The sequence below is a fragment of the Paroedura picta genome, chromosome 2, assembly GCF_049243985.1.
Source record: "Paroedura picta isolate Pp20150507F chromosome 2, Ppicta_v3.0, whole genome shotgun sequence".
Classification (NCBI taxonomy): domain Eukaryota; kingdom Metazoa; phylum Chordata; class Lepidosauria; order Squamata; family Gekkonidae; genus Paroedura; species Paroedura picta.
In genome coordinates, this window is record NC_135370.1 from 41944750 (window position 1) to 41966944 (window position 22195).

Genomic DNA, 22195 nt, shown 5'->3' on the forward strand with positions numbered 1-22195 from the left:
GAGTACAAGAATCAGGAGGAGGAACCCATGGTCTAACATATATATAAAGTTCTTCGCATAACCACACTAGAGAGAACACCTGGTTGTGGAAAATGGGTGTTCTGTATATTTAATGTAAGCTACTGGATCAGGTTTAAGGTTTTGGTTCTTACCTTTAAGGCCATCCGCGGCCTGGGCCCTGCTTATCTGAGGGACTGCTTACCTCCTTATGCTCCTCGTAGGGCTCTTCGCTCTGCGGGGTCGAATTGATTGGTTGTCCCTGGACCCTGGGAGGCATGCCTGGACCCAAATCAGGGCCAGGGCCTTTTCGGTCCTGGCCCCAACCTGGTGGCATGAGCTCCTGGAAGAGTATGGGGCCCTGAGAGCTATCATAGCTCCATAGGGCCTGCAAGACCGAGCTCTTCCACCAGGCGTTTGGTTAAAGCCAGGCTAGGAAGATCGGCCCATAGGCTGAGTATCACCAGTAGATCCCCTCCTGGGTATGCGCAGCGATGACTGCTATTATAGGGTGGGGGACGAGGAGCTTATTTATTTATTTTTGTTGCCGTCACTTTGTTTTATAACGTTGTTGTATTTTTATGTGGGTTTTACCTTCTTGTACACTGTCACAAGGTGGCTGGGTCCAGGAGTGGCGGTTAACAAATGTAAGTAAATAAATAAAATGCATTTTTGACCACGGAGGAAGGCTGTAGAGGCCAAAATGTGTCATCTTGGAGGGGGGGGGGAGTGTCAGAAAAACAACAGCTGAGTAATAACTTGGTAGCATGAACCACAATGTCACATAGTAGTAGTGAGCTTTTGAGTTCTCCAAAGCTCAACATCAGAATCACTGTTTAAGTACCAAACCAGTAGAATTATGTCCCAGGATGCATTTTAGCTGTTTACCTGACCTGGCTGGGACGCAAATTAACATTGCGCCCATGTGAGGAATTTGGGGGTGATCCTCAACGTCTGTCTTCCTACGGAGGCACAGGTCACAAAGGTAGGCATTTTACCAACTACACTAGGCGAGGCTACTAGCACCCTACCTGTCCTCAGAGCACCTGGCCGTGGTGATCCATGTGATGGGTCAGCTCCAGAATTGAGATCTGTAATTCGCTCGTCTGCCCTTGTCTTTGACCCATAAATTTCAGCTTTTACAGAAGACAGCTGCTAGAGTCCTCACAGGAACATCTTGGAGGGCTCATATCTAGCCTGTGCTGAGGCATCTGCATTGGTTGCCGGTTGCAGCCCGGATCAGGTTCAAGGACTTGGTTTTGAACTTCAAGGCCTTACACAGTCTTGGACCCACATATCTGACGGACTGCCTGTCATCTTATGCCCCCCCCTCCTGCAGAGCTTTATGTTCTGTGGGTACCAACTTGCTGGTGGTAATCGCTCCCCGGGAGGTTTGCCTGGCCTCAACCAGGGCCAGGGCTTTTTCTGTCCTGGCCCCAATGTGGTGGAATAAGCTCCTGGAAGAGCTGAGGGCCCTGCAGGAGCCCTCTGTGTTCCGCAGGGCCTGAAGCTCTTCCACCGGGTCTTTGGTAGATCTCAGGTTGTGGGAGATCAGATGGGCCCTTCTAGCCCAGATCATTGTCGGCAACAGACCGCTGGCACTCGTAGACTGTCCCTCATGGCGCAGAGAGGGAGTTGTCTGATTTGGGAAAGAGGATAGGGGTTTTACTGATGGGATATCATGTTTTAACAGGGGGATTCGTGGTTTTATGTATTTTTATGTGAGGTTTTATATTATGCAACCCGCCATGAGACGGTTTGGCTGATAGCGGCAGGCAATAAATCCAATAATAATAATAATAATTAGAACTTTCTAAAGTGTGACAGCCAGAAAGAGTAAGCCTAACCAGGTCTACTTGGAAGTGAGTCCTATTTTATTCAATGGGGCTTACTCCCAGGAAAATGTTAAAATTGTAGTCTTAAATTAGAGATGTGTGAAGGTCAAACACAGTTTTGAGATGTTCTGCACACTAATACCAGTTTCTGAGAGATTGAAAGAATGGAGTAACACACACCCTGGAGTCATTGTTATGAAAGTCAGTGTGGTGTAGTGGTTAAGAGCGGAAGCCTCTAGACTGGAGCACTGGGTTTGAGTCCCCATTCCTCCACTTGCAGTTTGGGCTAATAACAATTCTCTTAGAGCTGTTCTCCCAGAGCAGTTCTCTTAGTGCTCTCTCAGGTGATTGAAAGCTGCTTTGAGACTCCTTTGGGTAGTAAAAGTGGTTTATAAAGATGAATTCTTCTTATGGAGCTCAAAGGTAGGTCATTTCATGTGTTACCTCTCAATGTATTCAATTGTCCCATATATAGGCACAATAATAGAATAATACATATTGTATTATTCTATTGTAAGCTGCTTTGAGTTCCCATTGGGGAGAAAAATGAGGTATAAGTATCTAAATAATAACAATGGCAATTAACTAGGTGAATTCCACTCTATTTTTAAAGGACTGTTTATTATAGTTTTATCTTTTTGCAAAGAGCTGAAGACAGTTTTCATAGTTTCCACTTCCCTACAAATGGGTTCTACATCAAATCAAGCTTGAACTCTCCCTAGAAGCTGAAATGACCAAACTGAGGTTATCATACTTTTGGCACATTATGAGAAGACGAGTCTCAAGAGAAAAGACTATAATGCTAGTTAAAGTTGAAGGTAGCAGGAGAAAAGGAAGACACAGTGTGAGATGCATAATGCAGGCCTGGCCAAACTGTGGCTGTCCAGATGTCCATGGACTACAATTACCATGAACTGCCAGCATTGTTAGCAGAGGCTCATGGTAATTGTAGTCCATGAACATCTGGAGAGCCACCGTTTGGCTACCCCTGCGAATAACGGATGCCACAACCTTCAGTTTGGAAGGTTTGGTCTTAAGTGATTTAAATAATAATAAATTATTTGGAGTTATATGCTTGAGAGATCACTCAACATTTAGCCTTTTCTTTTCCTTTATGTTCAGTGTTAGCCTTCAGGTGGCAGCTGATCCCCAGGTGACAGAAATCAGCTCACCTGGAGGAAACGGCTTTATTGCCATTGATGGAATTCCCTCCTCTCCAACTCCCACCATCCTCAAGCTCCACCCCCAAAATATCCAGATATTTTCCATCCCAGAGCTGACAAACTATTAGGACAGAGAGTATTTCATAATCTGCAATAACCCTGTAAAGACTTAAGAACAAATGGAGCTATCTCTGTTTTGCATCTTTGAGAGAGTTTGCTATGAAATACTTCCTGACAGATACAGAGGGAAGCCCTAAAACAGCCACACATGTTACATCAGGTTCCGCTGGGCTTCATCAGCATTGTTTGGTCAGTTTAATTGCCCTGATGGTTACCTCAAAGGATCGTCAAGCTATATCTGCCCCAGAACTCCACTTTTTGGTACTACAGTAGCTAGCTACAAGGTTTTCATGCTGGAAAGGATGACTAACTCATGGACATTCAGGGTGAGATTCCTTGAGCTGGTTAGAATTTCTCTCCAGAGTTTGCCAACATTAGGGGCAGACTTGCTAGGGTAGAGACTGCTTTATATTTTACATATGTTATATTTTACAATATTATGCAATATAATATTGTATATTATATTCAATAATATTGTATATTATTTGTATGCAATACAAATAATGCTTTGTATTATAGCTCAAAATATCTTTGAAGCAGCTGTGTTTTATATCTAGCTTGGTCTCTGTGTGAATTTGTTTGGTTCTCGCTATCTTGTGAGAACACTGTGGGGATGGGCAGTTTTACCCTCCCCTGGTTTGGAGTGTTCTTACACAATCCTATTCATATTGGAGAAGGTAGTTCTTAAGACATGCTGGTCCTAAGCCGAATAGGGCTTTAAAGATCAATATTGCCAATGATGGATTGGGCACAGAAGCAAATTGGGAACAATATAGGAGATGTCACAGACCTTGGTTGAAGGAAGTAGGGCTGGGAATTTATTTTTATCATTTCAGAAAAGTTATCATTGTTACATCCTTGGAAACAAAATGTAGGTAAAGGTGGAAGCATGCCCAGATACCTTGAAAACTGAGGCAGATTACTAGCTTGCAATATTTCCATGGGAAAGTTATTTCTAAGCTCAGATGGATTTCTATCTTATATTGGAAGATGGCGCTGTATGTTGGGGTGTGCGATTGAGATAGTCATACCCAATGTGCCCCTGAATCTTTCAGATGTGGGTGATGTAAACTTTCCCAAAGGTGCTTTGGTGAGAATCTCAGAAACTGCAATTAATATTTTACACTTCAGATAGAATAGGATGAGGGATCATTTGTAGGTATTTGTTTCTCGTTTCATGTACAAAGGCAAGTATTTGTGTATCATTGTGGTTCTTTCATATTTATTGTTCAAGTAATTAGATTGACCTTTTGGGTGATACTTGGCTGGGTTATGAGGTTTTCACTTGACACCGGAAACAAACTACTCAACTCTTTAGACAGATACTATACGGATGGGTTATTGATGAGAATAATCCTGGCACTATAGCCCTGTGGTTGTTGCATAGTGTTGGAACAAGAAGAGTTGGGTTTTTATTTGTTTCCATGTGTCTGCTTTAAAGGGAATGTTTCTCTCATGGGAGTTAAACCAGGGGTAGTCAACCTGTGGTCCTCCAGATGTTCATGCACTACAATTCCAATGAGCCCCTGCCAGCAAACGCTGGCAGGGGCTCATGGGAATTGTAGTCTATGGACATCTGGAGGACCACAGGTTGACTACACCATTGCAGAAAGATATGGTCCCTGCAGCCCATACCAATCAGCATGCTGGCTACAGCATTCTGTATCTATTGCAGCTTCTTTACATTATTCAAGGGCAGGTCCACATCTTTAACCGCTCCTGTGGAGCGGAATAAATAAAAGAGTAAGCCCTAAGGGGGAGGAGAAAGGGTGGGCTCTGTCCGGGATAAAAACTCAGAGGGCCCAATCAGGAACTGCGAAGCGGCTCCTGATTGAGCCCTCCAAGTGTCACTCCAGGGCCAAGCAGCTGTGCGCGGCTCCCCATTGGCTGCTTGGCTCAGCCTCGCCTTGCCCAGCCGGGGACTCACCGCACACAAGGAGAAGCAGCCTTCCCCGACAGTACTTCCGGTGGCTTCCCCTCGTCCTTGCGAAAGGAGCAGGGATGCTGCGTCTCAGACGTGGCGTCTCTGCTCCTTTCCCGCCTGGGGTCCCTTCCCACTGGCCATTCTTCGCCGCCGCTTCCCCGCACCCAGATGCACACACACACAGCCTCACCAGCAAAACCCCCTTGGCCGGCCCCTCCTCTCCCCGCTGCCGCTTCCCAGCTACCAGACACACACACAAAACCCCCTGGCTGCCCCCTCACCCCGCCGCTGCTTCCCAGCCACCACAGACACACAGACACGCACACACTCACACAAATCCCCTGGCGGCCCCCCCATTGCCCCGCCGCCACTTCCCCGCCCCCACAGACACGCATACACACACACAGCCACCCACCCACCGCGCTCTGCCACCCCTTCCCCACCCCACACATCTATGCACAGACTCCTCTCTATCCTCTCTTCCCTCGCCACCTCCCCTCCACGTTTGCGCCCCCCCCCCGCAATTCCCCCAACCTTCACATCCCCTGGCCCCTCTCCTTTCACCTACCTCTCTGCTTGCCTTCCTTTCTTACTTCCTGACTTCCTCTCCCCCACCCCACACATCCACGCACACACTCCTCTCTACCCCCCTCTTTCCTCCCCACCTCCCCCTCCTGATTGCCCCCCCAACCTTCACCCCCCAGTCCCCTCCCCTTTCACCTACCTCTTTGCCTGCCTTCCTACTCCCAAGGCAATGAACCTGCTCCTTAGGAGTGCAACTCCATCCAGAACAGGAAATATTCCCAACTAGCACCCATTTCCTCCTGCTGCTTAGAGTGGAGACAGGAGAAAAAAAATGTCCATGCTTCCCCTGGAACGGATGCCATGCCTCTCTAGGAATCATGGAGAACTATATGGTAAAACCATATGGTTTCCAGCAAGTTGTAGGGATAATTAGTATCTCTTCTGTGGAAAACTTGGAAGTGGTGTCAATCCTCCTCTAGGGTTCCTAGGGATTTGTGACATCACTTCACATACACCCCTATGCTGGTTCCGCTTTGTCCTTTAACATTCAACCCAAGAGTTCTGGAGAACTTAAAAGAAAGAAGACTGCGTTGTGCCTTTTCTTAAAAAATCAGAACATTAACCACTATACCACACAGCCTCTAAATGCAGCAGAGCTAGTGTCTTTTAAGACCAACATTGATTGTGTGCCATATTCAAATCCAGATAAACCACAGCACCATGGGTCATTAATACAGAATTTTGTTGTGATGACCCATTAGGTGTTATAAAATTAACATTTTTGAGGGGGTGGCAGTGAGTTTCCATGACCGCATTTCTGCCCTTGAGCTAGTAATTTCATCACATGTTGATCTAAAAATAGTTTTGAATTCTTTCTTCATTACATATTCCATTCTGAGTTAGAGTAATGCATGCATCCTTATTTTTATCTCATTGGTCATCAGTCTTTTTATATCCTTTCTCCAAGGATCTCAGAACTGTGCACTTGGTTCTTCTCTCCTACATGTATTTATTTACAGAATTCAAACCCCCTGCCTTTTTGACCCTCATCAGGGCCACCAAGCTGGTTAGCAAAAAACACATCTTAAGAACCATAAGTTAAAATCTATCTATATACAATAAAAGGTGTACATAAAAACAATTACAAATAGCGCAGGAATGAGGGACTCCCCCCCCCCCCAAAAAAAAGTCTTCACCTCCTGGCAGAAGACAGCAATAGAAGAGGGCAAGTGGGTCTGTTTGGGGAGTGAGTTGCACAGTTTTATTTTATTATATTTATTATTTATATATTATATAGCACCCTCCCTTGCGGCTCAGGCTGGTTTATATTGACGTCTGTGATACAATACAAGGAAAACATTGTGATTGTGAATGTGAATGTAAAGGTAAAGGTATCCCCTGTGCAAGCACCGGGTCATGTCTGATCCTTGGGGTGACGCCCTCTAGCGTTTTCATGGCAGACTCAATACGGGGTGGTTTGCCAGTGCCTTCCCCAGTCATTATCACTAATGTATGTTGTTGTTGTTATGTGCGAAGTCGTGTCCGACCCATCGCGACCCCATGGACAATGATCCTCCAGGCCTTCCTGTCCTCTACCATTCCCCGGAGTCCATTTAAGTTTGCACCTACTGCTTCAGTGACTCCATCCATCCACCTCATTCTCTGCCGTCCCCTTCTTCTTTTGCCCTCGATCTCTCCCAGCATTAGGCTCTTCTCCAGGGAGTCCTTCCTTCTCATGAGGTGGCCAAAATATTTGAGTTTCATCTTCAGGATCTGGCCTTCTAAAGAGCAGTCAGGGCTGATCTCCTCGAGGACTGACCGGTTTGTTCGCCTTGCAGTCCAAGGGACTCGCAAGAGTCTTCTCCAGCACCAGAGTTCAAAAGCCTCAATTCTTTGACGCTCGGCCTTCCTTATGGTCCAACTTTCGCAGCCATACATTGCAACTGGGAAGACCATAGCCTTGACTAAACGCACTTTTGTTGGCAGGGTAATGTCTCTGCTTTTTAGGATGCTGTCTAGATTTGCCATAGCTTTCCTCCCCAGGAGCAAGCGTCTTTTAATTTCTTTGCTGCAGTCCCCATCTGCAGTGATCTTGGAGCCCAGGAAAATAAAATCTGTCACTATCTCCATTTCTTCCCCTTCTATTTGCCAGGAATTGAGAGGGCCGGATGCCATGATCTTTGTTTTCTTGATGTTGAGTTTCAAGCCAACTTTTGCACTCTCCTCCTTCACCCGCATCAACAGGCTCTTTAGTTCCTCTTCACTTTCTGCCATTAGAGTGGTATCATCTGCATATCTGAGGTTGTTGATATTTCTCCCTGCAATCTTGATCCCAATTTGTGACTCCTCTAATCCCGCATTTCTCATGATGTGCTCTGCATACAAGTTAAATAGGCAAGGCGACAGTATACAGCCTTGCCGAACTCCTTTCTCAATTTTGAACCAGTCAGTGATTCCATGTTCAGTTCTCACTGTTGCTTCTTTTTTTTTTTTTTTTTTTTTTTTAATAGAAAGTTTTTATTTTATTTTCCAGAGTTGAAAACAGTGAGATACATGCAATCTACATTGTTAGTACAGAAAAGGAGAGCTATACTCTTCATTTGATACACTTGGTTCCCCATTTTTAATCCCTTTTGTAAATAGTTCAGGTAAGGGCCCCATTATTCTTGAAAAGCCTCTTAGTGTCAGTTTGGCTATCTTGGTAAGATCAGCTAGTTTATTCACCCAGTCTTCTGTCGAGGGTAGTTCTTACGTTTTCCATTTCTTGGCCAATTCTAGTTTTGTTGCCGTCGTCGCATAGTAGAAGAAGCTCTGTATGTGGGTTAGGAAGCGCTGTGGAAAAACATTTTGGTTCCCTGTTTCAATCTTACAAACCCTCTTCTCTCCATTTAAGATTATAGACTGGCTACAATATTATGGACTTTTACCCAAAGCTTATAGACTTTTTATAGACTTTTTCACGTTTGCACCACATTTAAAAAGAGAAGTCTACTTTGTTACCATCATTTCAACATTTGTTTGCATAGTTTCTGATAGTTTTAACAATCATAAACAGTTTATACTTAACATAGTCCTAGAGCCCTCCACATTTTCACTAGAAAAAGGGAAAAAAGAGAAAAAAAATACTTAGTTGTACGGAAAGAAGGGAAACAAATATATATAAGTATACATTGTTGATACCAGAAATAATAAAATGGAGTCTTCATTAATTAATAGAAAATATTTTTCGTTAGTTATATATACACCTCCTCAGCTAGAAACCTTTTTTTAGTTATGCTTTAAATTTAGGCTGGAAGTCACTACATAGATATGCTAGATAATTCAAATTCAGCTATCATAGGAAATCTCAAACCCCACACTATAATGTAAGCCCATTCCATTAGGTGTCTCCTTTTAGTTATGCTTTGATTTTGGGCTGGTAGCCGCTGCGAAATTAGGTTTAATAATACAAATTCAGCTTACTTAAAAGATCTTAGACCCCAGATTAACTTCTTAACTAGTTATATTGCCTATATGGCTACATAAAGGAGGTAAAGGAGGAAAGGAATTTCGACCACTGTGTTGCATTTCCATTCCCCAAGCTTCTTAGGGAGGTCTCATTTCGAGGCTTATTACGTCTTGTGACTCCCGTTGACTGATGTTCTGTCCCATTGGTCTTTGGCTGGGAAAGTATAGTTGTAGTCTTTCCCTCGGAGTATACATCGATAAATCTTGAAGCAGTTGTACCTCCTGGACTCCAATATCAGTACAGATGTTTTTCCATGATGCTCCTTTCAATCGATTGCTTTCACCGCAGATCCATATGTCTTTCTTGAGTATTGTTGCTTTGGAGTGGCTGTATATCTTCTCAGGCAGGGTGTCCTTATCTGAGCTGCAAGACTCTGACATCCCCTTTTCTATCTCCATAATTTCAGATTCCTCTTCTGCTGGTAATTTTCCATCTTGTTTAGAGCTATCATCAGCCACTACTATTGGTTCATCATTCCTGTTAAAGACTTCTTCCTTAATGCCTTTAAACTCCATGAGCATATTTTTAAGTGAACCATTTAAAGATTCTTTCAAGTCTTGTGTTTGTTTGTCTAGAAGATATGCAAATTTTTTAAACGAAAACATGTTCCAGGTTTGGAATTTTGTTAGACTTAATATTTGCAATTTTGCAAGTAGCCAGTAGAGGTCCTACAGAGTCCTAACGAAAGCAACAGTGTTTTTAATTAAAGGAATGTCTCTAAGGCTTAGTTCTCGCGAGATTCCATGGCTCTAATCTCTCTTATCTTCGAAGACGAAAAACAGATATAATAAAACAGATAATAAGAGCTGTTACTTATTAGATTGAGTTGATTTAAGTCCTTCTCCTGATTAGAAAAGAAAATTAGCCTGCCTCAGAATGAGGTGGCATCAAGCAGAGCCAGAAACGGGGGAAAAGTAAAGACGGAGAAGCGGAAAAACACTTGCATCTCTGCGTTGATTAATGATTCAGTATCTTGGAATCTGGCAGCTTCCCCCCCTCAGTATTATCAGACAGTCCTGTCAGTCTGGCTTGTTTGGATTAGCGAGAGCAACTCTCCACGCCGAGAGTTCATTCCAGGGAAGAAGGTGCCGAGGGAAACCCCACTCACTGTTTGCAGGCTCGATCTGATGTCTGCCAGATGTTTTCACTCCAGAGTTGTGGTGAGTCGAAGGTCTTGCTGGGAGGTATCCAATTAGCTTTGTAGATTAAAATAAGCTTTGTAGATTGCAGAGTTGAAAAAGGAAGAAAAGGAAAAAAGATTTTAAGATGGCGGACGGCGCTTGCTGGACCCTGTGCACACTGAGCTTACGTTCCAGTGGGAGATTAATTTCCCTGCGGAACAGAGAGGCCCCAGAGATTCACAAGGAATTCCTGAGAAGATTTAAGGGTGGGTTATCGTACCCAAAACCCGATTCTGTCAATCACAGCAGCGATTGACCCTCAGTGGAACAGGAGCTCGAAGTATTCGAGCTATCCAAGTGCCATGGCTCCGCCTTCCTCCTCACTGTTGCTTCTTGACCTGCATATAAATTTCTCAAGAGACAAATAAGATGCTCTGGTATTCCCATCTCTTTAAGAACTTGCCACAATTTGTTGTGCTCCACACAATCAAAGGCTTTAGCATAGTCAATGAAGCAGAAGTAGACGTTCTTCTGGTACACCCTAGCTTTCTCCATGATCCAGCGTATGTTGGCAATTTGATCTCTAGTTCCTCTGCCTCTTCGAAATCCTGCCTGTACTTCTGGAAGTTCTCGGTCCACATATTGCTGGAGCCTAGCTTGTAGGATTTTGAGCATAACTTTGCTAGCATGAGAAATTAGTGCAATGGTGCGGTAGTTTGAACATTCTTTGGCATTGCCCTTCTTTGGGATTGGAATGTAAACTGACCTTTTCCAATCCTGTGGCCATTGTTGAGTTTTCCAAATTTGCTGGCATATTGAGTGTAGCACTTTTACTGCATCGTCCTTTAAGATTTTGAATAGTTCAACTGGAATGCTGTCACTACCACTAGCTTTATTGTTGCTCAGACTTCCTAAGGCCCATTTGACTTCACATTCCAGGATGTCTGGCTCCAGGTCAGTAACTACCCCATTGTGGTCATCAGGGATGTTAAGCTCGCTCTTGTATAGTTCTTCTGTATAATTTTGCCACCTTTGTTTGATCTCTTCTGCTTCTGTGAGGTCCCTACCATTTTGGTCCCTTATCATACCCATCTTTGCATGAAACGTTCTCTTCATATCTCCAATTTTCTTGAAAAGATCTCTGGTCCTCCCCATTCTATTGTTTTCTTCTATTTGCTTGCACTGTTCATTTAAGAAGGCATTTTTATCTCTTCTAGCTTTTCTCTGGAATTCTGCATTCAATTGGGTGTATCTTTCTCTTTCTCCCTTGCCTTTCACTTCCCTTCTCTCCTTAGCTATTTGTAAAGCTTCCTCAGACAGCCATTTTGATTTCTTGCATTTCTTTTTCTTTGGGATGGTTTTAGTTGCTACCTCTTGTACAGTGTTGCGAACCTCCGTCCATAGTTCTTCAGGCACTCTGTCTATCAGATCTAATTCCTTAAATCTATTTGTCACCTCCACTGTGTATTCGTCGGGGATATGATTTAGTTCATACCTGAGTGGCCTAGTGCTTTTCCCTACTTTCTTCAATTTAAGCCTAAATTTTGCAACAAGAAGCTGAACCACAATCAGCTCCTGGTCTTGTTTTTATTGACTGGATAGAACTTTTCCATCTTTGGCTGCAGAGCACATAGTCAATCTGATTTCTGTGTTGACCGTCTGGTGATGTCCATGTGTAGAGTCGTCTCTTGGGTTGCTGGAAAAGAGTGTTTGCTATGACCATTGTATTCTCTTGACAAAATTCTACCAGCCTGTGCCCTGCTTCATTTTGTACTCCAAGGCCAAACTTGCCTGTTATCCCGGTTATCTTTTGGCTTCCTACTTTAGCATTCCAATCCCCCATGATGATAAGCACATCATTTTTGGGTGTTGCTTCTAGAAGGTGTTGTAGGGCTTCATAGAACTGATCAACTTCATCCTCTTCAGCAGCAGTGGTTGGGGCGTAGACCTGGATCACTGTGATGTTGAATGGTTTGCCTTGGATTCGAACTGAGATCATTCTGTCATTTTGGGGATTGTATCCCAAGACTGCTTTTCCTACTCTCTTATTGATTATGAAGGCTACTCCATTTCTTCTGCGAGATTCTTGTCCACAGTAGTATACCTGATGGTCATCTGAATTAAATTCACCCATTCCTGTCCATTTTAGTTCACTGATTCCTAAAATGTCGATGTTCAATCTTCTCATTTCTTCTTTAACCACGTCCAGCTTGCCTTGATTCATGGATCTGACGTTCCAGGTTCCTATGGAATAAAAATCTTTACAGCATCGGACTGTCTTTTCGCCACCAGTTACTTCCACAACTGAGCGTCCTTTCGGCTTTGGCCCAGCCGCTTCATTCATTCTGGCGCTACTCGTACTAGCCGTCTGCTCATCCCCAGTAGCATATTGGACACCTTCCGACCTGAGGGGCTCATCTTCCAGCGTCATATCGTTATGCCTATTGGAACTGTCCATAGAGTTTTCATGGCAAAGATACTGGAGTGGTTTGCCATTTCCTTCTCCAGTGGATCACCTTTTGTCAGAGCTCTCAGCTATGACCTGTCCGTCTTGGGTGGCCCTGCACGGCATAGCTCATAGCTTCACTGAACTACGCAAGCCCCCTTGCCACAACAAGGCAGCGATCCTTGAAGGGGGCACTAATGTATAAGTTGTAACAATAAAACATTTAACAGAGCGTTGTGACTTTATAACTGTGTTGTTACTGACTGCACTATGATTTGGCTCTTCATAGGCAGGGTACAGTTTGTGGTGGGAGGGGAAACCCCCCCGGGGCTCTGGTTGGTGGAGTTGGTCCACTGGCCTCGACCAAAGTTTTGGCGGAAGAGCTCCATTTTTCAGGCCCTGCAGAATTGTTTTAACTTGGCAGGGCCCTGATCTCTCCTGGGAGCTCATTCCACCAAGTTGGGGCCAAGATAGAGAAAGCCCAGGCCCTGGTCGAGGCCAGACGTGCTTCTTCATATAGCCTTGAAGGTTATTACCCAGAACCCTAAGTCTGATTGGTATTAAACTGGATGGAGGCAACCAAATGTTGCAAACTCCAAGTTGGGAAATTCCTGGTGATTAGGGGGTGGCGCCTAAAAGAACGATAGAGTCTGGGGAAGGGGGGAACTCCACAGTGGCATGCTGCAATACAATCCGTGCTTCAAAAATGCGATTTGTCCTGTGCAGTGTGGGAACTTGAGCCTCAAGAGATGAATGTGATTATCAGGTAGGGTCATAAGGGAGCAGATGGTGCTTCAGGTATGCTATTCTAAGCATGTCTTACCCACCAACCTACCTGTTATCTATCCCCCCATCTTCAACTATATTTCTTTTTTCTTTCTTATACCCCACTAATCTCCACAATGGGGACCCAAAGCTGGTCTCTGTATTCTCCTCCATCTTATCTTCATCGTGCTGTTGTGTGATAGGTTAGAACAGCCTTTTTCAACCTTTTGACCAAGGAGCCCCTGAAACGTTTTAGGCTTCGAGGAGCTCCAGAAGTGCTGTTGGTTGGCCACGCCTCCCTGCTGTACACCCTGGAAATTACATGTCACCAGAACTGATAGCATCATGGCCCTGAATTAATAGGCAGGCTTGAGAACGGAGGGAGGGACAGTTGAACGTGGGAGTAGGCATGCAGACCCACCCACCCAGAAACCATGGGACAGCTCACGCTTGAGAGGAAGAGCAACGGAAGCAGCCAGTTCCCTAGCTTGTGACCAAGTCCACCCAGGGGTAGTCAACCTGTGGTCCTCCAGATGTCCGTGGACTAAATTCCCATGAACATTTGCTGGCAGGGGCTCATCTGAATTGTAGTCCATGGACATTTGGAGGACCACAGGTTGACTACCCCTGCACTAAACTATGAGGGGAAAGGCCATGGATACCCCGTGGATCTCCCGTGGACCCCTGGGGGACCTCAGACCCCTGGTTGGGCATCTCTGGGTTTGACTGAAATGTAACAGGCCCAAGGTCACCCAGTGAGCTACAGTAAAGCAGGGATTTTAATCTAGAACCCCTGTACCACACTGACTTTCATAGGGTAGCTGCTGTTTAATTGGAGGTTGGACCGGAGTGCGTCACAGAAGTCAGGCAGTGATTGCAGCTGGTCCTGATGAGTACTCCATCAAAGGCTCCAAAAGCCTTGAAATGGCACTGCCCCTGAATCTGGCCTTTTACTGATAGAAACCCATGGCTGGCAATGTTGTTGTGGTTTCCTAGCAACGGCCACTGACAGCATCTGTTCTTAAAGGTACAGGCACTCCTATTTGGGGGGTGGGGGTTAATCCCCTTTTTAAAAAGAGATTTCAGTTTTTCCTGCAAATCTGGGGCTATTTTCAGGGGCGCAGAAAAATCCACCTAACTTGTTCGTGGCTCCACAGATTTAAACAGTTTGGGAATTAGATATATTGAAGTTTTATATCTTTTAAAAAGCAAATCAGTAACCTGCTGGCATTAAAAATTCAAAAAACACCAGGTAATAATGCCGTATGATCAAGGCTACACAAAGATTCATAAACTATGCATTCTGGGCAAAGCCATGAATCTGGTCAATTTGTTCTTGTCGTGAAGATGGATGTTCTGGATTCTGAATTTTTAAATTTAAATGCTCAGATTATGTTTTTATAAATGGGACCTAATGGCTAATTATGTTCCCTTGGCTGACCATTAAACCAGCACTAGAATGAGCATTTGATTTAAAAAGAAGGAAACTACTAAATGTGAGGCTTTATGAAATGAAACTAAACCATGCGGAGAAAAAAAGAAACTGATAATGTAGGGACACTTGGAACTGGTAATTAAAAAAAAAATCTTTTAAAAGATATCCTGAGATCGGCTAGCTCAATCTCATCAGATTTCAGAAGCTATGGAGGGCTGGCCCTGTGACTAGTATTTGGATGGGATTCTTTCCAAGGAATACCAGTCATGACATGGAGGCAAGCAATGGCAAATTCCTTATCTAGCCTTGAAAACCCTACGGGATCACCCTAAGTCACCTGTGGCTTGATGCCCCCCAAATTAAATGCATTTTAATACCAGTTTGGTTCACTTTTGGGCGGTTTTGTGATAGCTTTTGTAGAAACACTGGCTGCAATTTGGGTCAACGTCCACCCCAGCCTCCAGTGGGGTATGATGGGGAAGGGTTGCCGGATCTAAGCTGAGCAATCCCTGGAAATTTGGGCATGCATCCTAAGAAGGGATGAAATTAATGCAAAATAAATTCCGTCTAAACATCTGAAGAAATCCCTGACAGTTGAAGCGGTTTCTCAGTGGAACAGGCTTCCTCGGCAGGTGGTGGGTTCTCCATCTTGGAAATTTTTAAACAGAGGCTGGATAGCCATCTGACACAGAGGCTGATCCTGTGAAGGCTTAAGGAGGTGGCAGGTTACAGTGGATGAGCGATAGAGTTCTGAGTGTCCTGCATAGTGCAGGGGGCTGGACTAGATGATCCAGGAGGTCCCTTCCAACTCTATTATCCTGATTCTGCTGTATTGTTCACCCTCCACCTGTATGTATGGTCTGGTAATGGTAATTCCCATGCCACTGTATCTGAGGACAGGTGCATGCACAGGAACGCTTCTAACCTGGAATACAACTCTACATGGCCTGGTCATTTCAGAGCATCTGAAGAAGTGTGCACACCTGCACACCTGGAACAGAACTTGGCTGGTCTTCGAGGTGCCCGCTGGACTCAAAACTCGGCTCTGCCGCCTCGGCCTAACACGGCCACCGCCTCCAGCTATCTCTGGCCAAGGCGCGCTTCGTTTCCATACGTCAAAGACGCTGACTCAGCGTCGCTCCCTGCGCTGGCTTCCCGGAGGGCTTTCCCCGGACGCTCTCCCTCCTTCATCTTTCTTCCAGGCAGGAACAGAAACCGAAACCGCGGCGTTCCGCTCCCTCCTGCACCGTCCCCGGCTTGGCGCTTGTGCCGTTTGCTCCCAACTCCGACGGGGCGCCGGGCAGGAATGGAAACCGAAAGTGCTGCGCTTAAATAAGCGCCCGGAGACGACGCCCGGCCAGTGCCGAAGTCGCAGAGCCCGGCTCCGGCGCGCCCTCCCGAAGGCAACACGAAAAAGCGGCTTCGGAGCTTTCCGGGCCAGCGAGGCGAATCCTTCCCCGTCGAAAGGGCGTCCGTCTGCTGCTGCTGCTGCTTCTGCTGCACGGCCCGTTCCCAGCATGGCGTCGGCGCCTTCCCGCGACGAGGCCATCCTGTACCTGGTGTCGTGCTTCAGGCCGAAGATCCGGCGGGGCCTGCAGGTGGAGCGGGTGCTGGACTACATGCCCTCGCTGGGCGCCGAGGTGCGGGAGCGCGTCCGCAGGGTGAGCCAGGCGCAGGGCGACACGGCCGCCGCCGACGTGCTCCTGGGCGCGCTGCAGGACGAGCCGCGCCGGCCGCCGGGCTTGTGCCAGGAGTTCGCCGAGGCGCTGCGGCTGGGGGGCTTCCAGGCGGCCGCCTACGTGGACCCCAGCCTCGAGCAGCTGCCCACGCCCTCCCTCGAGGCCGCCCACGAGACGGGCGCCCGCCTGCTGGAGATCTTCATGGGCCGCCTGGTGGAGGAGCTGAGGGCCGTGCAGGTGGCCGAGCAGTGCGTCCGCCTGAAGCTCTTCCAGGACGAGGACTTGGAGCGGGTAGGTCTCCTCGGGTGACAAACGTTGAGTTCGGGGGTACCGTGAAAACCGACGAAGTTCCGTGCGATGTTTAAGCTTTGGTGGGCACACGCGCGCCCGCAGGTATCCGAAGACGTGTGCATGCACCCAAAAGCTTATGCCTTGAATGCCGGGCCCCACCTGGGGATCACCGGTCATCTTCAGACTAAAAAGAGGTTGGGTTCCCCCTGGAGAAAATGGCTGCTCTGGCGTGGGGGGGCATGACACTCCTACCATTATATTCTACTGAGGTCCCGCCCACCCCCAGCTCCACCCTCAAGGTCGACAGGTATTTACCAACCCCGAGCTGGCAACCGTACTTGAACTAAACTGCCTTGGTCTTAAAGGTGCCACTGGACTCTAGCTTGGTTCTTCTGGTTCAGATCTTCATGTCTACCCAGTAGAGTCTAGGATGCTGGAGATGGACACTTAAAAACCAGAGCATGGAATAAAAATGGTGACGCAGGAGAAATTGCTAACTCCTGAAATAAGGTTTTGGAGTTTAGGGTTGCCAAATCTAGGTCAGGACGTTTCTGGAGGTTTGGGAGTCAAGCCTGGGGAGAGTGGGGATGTTGTGTATGTGGGTCTGCTGAGGACGGGAGCTTGTGTTCTGAGGCAAGATCGCAGTTTCGCGATTATGATTGGCCGGTGCGCAGCCAGCTCCCTACTGCCAGATCCAATCGATATAAAGCAAAAGTAACCAGGAGCACACACTGGCGGGACGTTTATTTTATTATTGCTTCCTTTGTATACTGCCAATCCCAGCACAGCTGGCTCCAGGCAGTTCACGTCATCAGGTAAAATATGAAACAAACAAGAAAATTAAAACAACATATCAAACCCAAAAACCATCCCACTCCCATCTCTATATCATTTCCATCTCTATATCCTCTCCAGCAATGTGCAGGACTGTTCATGCACCCACCAGCGATAGGGGGGGAGGGATCCAATTGATGTTCCACCACCCAGCCTCAACCAAATGCCGGGTGGAAGAGCTGCATTTTACAGGCCCTGCAGAACTGCAAGAGCTCTCCTTTAGCTCTCCTGGGAGCTCATTCCACCAGGTTGAGGGCCAGGACTGAAAAAGCTTGGTCAGAACAGTTTTATCAGTGGTGTGGCGAGCCCAAGGGCACCCAGCTGGCTGCATGTGGAGGAGGAACGTGGAACCTGGCTCCCCAGATTAGAAATCCACACTCCTAACCACTACACCAAGCTGGCATGTAATGTTTTTTTTTTAATCTGTTCTTTCTCTAAGGATCTTAGCATGACATACATAATTCTCCCCTATTCATTTTGCCTCCACAACACCTTGAAAGAGAAAGTCTGACCCAAGAAGTTTGTGCGGTAAGTTCCATGGGAGGCTGAGCTCAGAACTTGGCTTCCCTCCTTCCCAGTTCAGTTTCTACAACATACGATTGACAGTCAGATCTATGCACGACCAACAAATTTGTTTAGCGCACTCCATGTTCGGCACAATCCATATGTTAGTTCAAGACAAGAACTAAAAGTCTATAACTTTGACAAAGTGGGCTGAACTCCAGTAGTCTTTCAGAAAAAACACTGACATCTCAAGAGGGAAGGACAGTTTGTAAAAACAGTGAGTGCAAAGCCTGCCCAAACAGCATCTGTAAGGGAGTGAGTGAAGCTAAAGAGCAAGTAAATTGTGAAAGAGAGAAGTCAACCACCCCTGCAAAGCACCAGCACTTAAGCCAACTGGGACAAAATATGGGTTTGCTGCGATATGCAGAGCCACTCTTTGTGGTCCCTGGGTAAAAAAGTATAACCAGGCTCTTTCTTCCCTTTGGTATATTTCCTTCTTCCTCTTGCCAAGCCCGTTCCAGTTCGTTCACCTTCTTTGGCTCTACCCTTCTTTAGCCACTCCCTTTATTTCAGTTTGTTTGCCCTGGTAAAGAGCATGAAGCTCCCCCCGCCCCGCCAACTTGCTGGGAGTGGTGGTATACAAGTTTATATAAGAGCCAGCTTGGTGTAGTGGTTCGGAGTGCGGACTTCTAATCTGGCGAGCTGGGTTTGATTCCCCGCTCCTCCTCCACGTGCAGCCGGCTGGGTGACCTTGAGCTCGCCACAGCACTGGTAAAGCTGTTCTGACTGAGCAGTAATCTCAGGGCTCTCTCAGCCTCACCTCCCTCACAGGGTGTCTGTTTTCAACCATGTTCGAACACACTTCTCTATGGCAAAAATATAGCCATGACCTACTTTTGAGTTCTTGCCTAAGGTGCTCTCCTCATTCCACCTGCTCCGGACTGTTTCCTTGCTTGTGGTTTTCCTGACCCTCTTCACACAGCAGCGAAAGCACTGCATGTTTTGGAAGTTTCAAATCAGTTTGGAAGTGTTGTTCTTTGTTTGCATTTGGGGGCCTCAGGTGGAAATCATGATAAGGATGTGCACCAGAAAGAAGTTTGGCACCTTTTCAGGATCTGCATTTTCCTGATTTGGTACAGCTAGAATAAACTGAATCCCTGGCATTGAATTTCGGACCTGTTTGTCCAAATAGGCTGTCAGGCAGCTGATCCTGCTGTGGAGAGAAGCCTCTTGGCGGCTTGGGAGGCCTTCAAAGGGACTTAGATCTAGAAAAAAGAAGAGGAGGGAGAGTTGGTTCTTATATGCCGCTTTTCTCTACCCGAAGGAGGCTCAAAGCGGCTTACAGTCGCCTTCCCTTTCCTCTCCCCACAACAGACACCCTGTGGGGTGGGTGAAGCTGAGAGAGCCCTGATATCACTGCTTGGTCATAACAGCTTTATTAGTACTGTGGTGAGCCCAAGGTCATCCATCTGGCTGCATGGGAGGGAGTGTGGAATCTAGCCCGGCTCGCCAGATTAGAAGTCCACCCTCCTAACCACGACACCAAGCTGGCTCTCTATTTAAATGCCTTCCCACACAGCCTGGGCTACGAAGTTGTTTGGTGTGGTGGTAGCAGTGCTAGCCGCTCAGTTCCAGCCCCACCCCATTGCTGGATTTCCAATCCTTGCCAATCTGTAGTCAGAGGAGAGGAAAAAACACACCCCTTTTTTCTTCACCTTCACTTCCATTACGGCCACACGGTTTTACCTTGGCCTCTTCACCCTGCCCTGTCTAGCCCTTTCCTAGGTAATTCTTGACAGCTTCAACCTTCTTCTCTCACACCTGTTGTTCTTGGGCCCGGTTAAAGCCATGGGCAGGCAGGTTCTGGCCTCTAGGCCGTAAGTTTCACACCTGTGAACTAAAAGCTTGAAAGGGAAACTTTAATGCTTGTTTTTAATAGAGTTGTGAAGAATGCTGGAGCTTGAGTGCTGTTTCATGTCAAAGAAGAAGAAGAGTTGGTTCTTATATGCCACTTTTCTCTACCAGAAGGAGTCTCAAAGCGGCTTACAATCACCTTCCCTTTCCTCTCCCCACAACAGACACCCTATGAGGTGGGTGAGGCTGAGAGAGCCCTGATATCACTGCTTGGTTAGAACAGCTTTATCAGTGCCATGGGGAGCCCAAGGTCACCCAGCTGGCTGCATGTGGGGGAGGAGCGGGAAATCAAACCCGGCTGGCCAGATTATAAGTCCACTCTTCTAACCACTACACCAAGCTGGCTCTCACAGTGACTTGGAGTCCCCGGAGTGGGGAATTTGTTAGCTACAGGAGCTGGCTAGTGGGGTGAGGTCGGCATATATGTTCAGCTGAACTTTGGTAATCAAAAGGGTTATGCAATAGTTACGTGTTGTTGTTTGCATTGGGTAGTGTGCAGGCTATACAGTGGTTGTGTGGGTCTTCTAATAGAAGGGAATTGTGATTGTCACTCTCTGAAATCTCGGGGTAAGTATCACTGTTTTAAGTTTTCCCCACCTTTTATTTCCCCCCTCCATCTCTTAAACAGGTGAGAGTTCTATGTGACACATGTGGGAATCCAGAAGCTGTGAGGGAATTGCTGAACAGAATAGAGCGGAAGAAGGAGTGGTTCTCTCCATTTCTGGCTGCCTTGCGTGAAGCTCGCCATGAAGAGATTGCCGATGAACTCAGTGGACAGGGAACTGGTGATTTCATTGTTATGACTATTAAAACTGGCAGTTCTACCTTGGAAAGGTCTAGGACAAGGGTAGTCAACCTGTGGTCCTCCAGATGTCCATGGACTACAATTCCCACGAGGGGCTCATGGGAATTGTAGTCCATGAACATCTGGAGGACCACAGGTTGACTACCCCTGGTCTAGGAGACCTGAATAAGTGTGGAACTGCCTTCCCTCCACTTTTGGTGGAAGGAAGCCCAGCTTTATTGTTCTGGAGGAGAGGAATCTCTCCTTCAGTCCAGAAACCTTTGTAGGTCCGTTGGCCCACGATGTGTTGTGGAAAGAAAACAAAGCTAATGCTATACAACCCAGACTAACAACTGGCTCAATCACCCAGTCAGGAAACTTCCCTCTTTTTCTGTAACATCTCTGCCCATCTTCTTCTCTACCTTTCATTTTCCTTGGGGGTGGGGGCAGGTCTCCTAGTCACTTCTAAGGAGTCTGTAAGTAGCATTGGGTCATTCTCTCTTGGAAGGACTGGGAGACTGGGTGGAGAAAAGCCCCTGACAGAGCACTCCATAATAAAGGCCATGCATCTGAAGAACGTGAGCAGTAATTCACAAAAGCTCCTATCCTGCCACAAATTTTAAGGTGCTACTGGACCCTTGCTCTTTTCTACCGCTTAAAAATCCTGTATGCTATCTTGGGGAATTCACTAAGACAAAATCATAACCCTCCGTTGTCCAAAAGAAGTTTGCCATCAACTTCTAGAGTGCCCTTAATGTGACTCACCAAATTTAAATAAAAGCCATTGTTCTCTTGCCTTATGGTTCACTGAACTGCAGAACCAACTGCGTTTTGACCACATCTAGAGTCTGGCTGCTTGTTTTAAAGGAAACAGAATGTGGCCATTGTGGGTTTTCTGGGCTGTGTGGCCGTGGTCTGGTAGTTTTCGTCCTTGACGTTTTGTCTGTAACGCTGGCTGGCATCTTCAGACAAGAAGATGGGAATCTCTTTGTGCCCTCTTCCATATCCTACCACTGAAGATGCCAGCTAGAGGTCAGTCCACCAGACCATGGCCACACAGCCCCGAAAACCCACAACAGCCAGCTGACTCCAGCCACGAAATCCCTTGACCCTTCTTCGAGCAATGATTTGCCAAGCATTCTGATTTGTTTTTTTTTTCGGTCAACAGAATGTTATGAAAATGGGATATCTGCCGACACTTCCACAACCACAGAGGAGCTGAAGAAAGGAACTGACATGGAGGACAGTTCGGCCACCGAGAAGAACGCTTCATTCTGGGAGGCCTCTTCTGTTGCAGGTGCTCTGTCTGTTGATCTCTTTTGCAGATCCTTGGCACAGCTAGACCCAGCT

General features: G+C 46.5%; 1 protein-coding gene across 2 annotated transcripts in view; it reads left to right on the plus strand.

The window, feature by feature from the left end:
• The first annotated feature begins 3314 nt into the window (after positions 1 to 3314).
• Positions 3315 to 22195, plus strand: part of IFIH1 (interferon induced with helicase C domain 1) — a 52076-nt gene continuing 33195 nt past the window's right edge. Inside the window, exons 1-3 of one of the 2 annotated variants that reach the window (XM_077319898.1) lie at positions 3315 to 3441; positions 20690 to 20846; positions 22014 to 22142. In XM_077319898.1, coding sequence (XP_077176013.1) covers positions 3406 to 3441; positions 20690 to 20846; positions 22014 to 22142 — 322 coding nt within the window. In that variant the 5' untranslated portion in view covers positions 3315 to 3405. Of the gene's footprint in view, positions 3442 to 15871; positions 16810 to 20689; positions 20847 to 22013; positions 22143 to 22195 lie in introns of those variants that run through there. The other variant, XM_077319897.1, reaches the window with a different exon arrangement.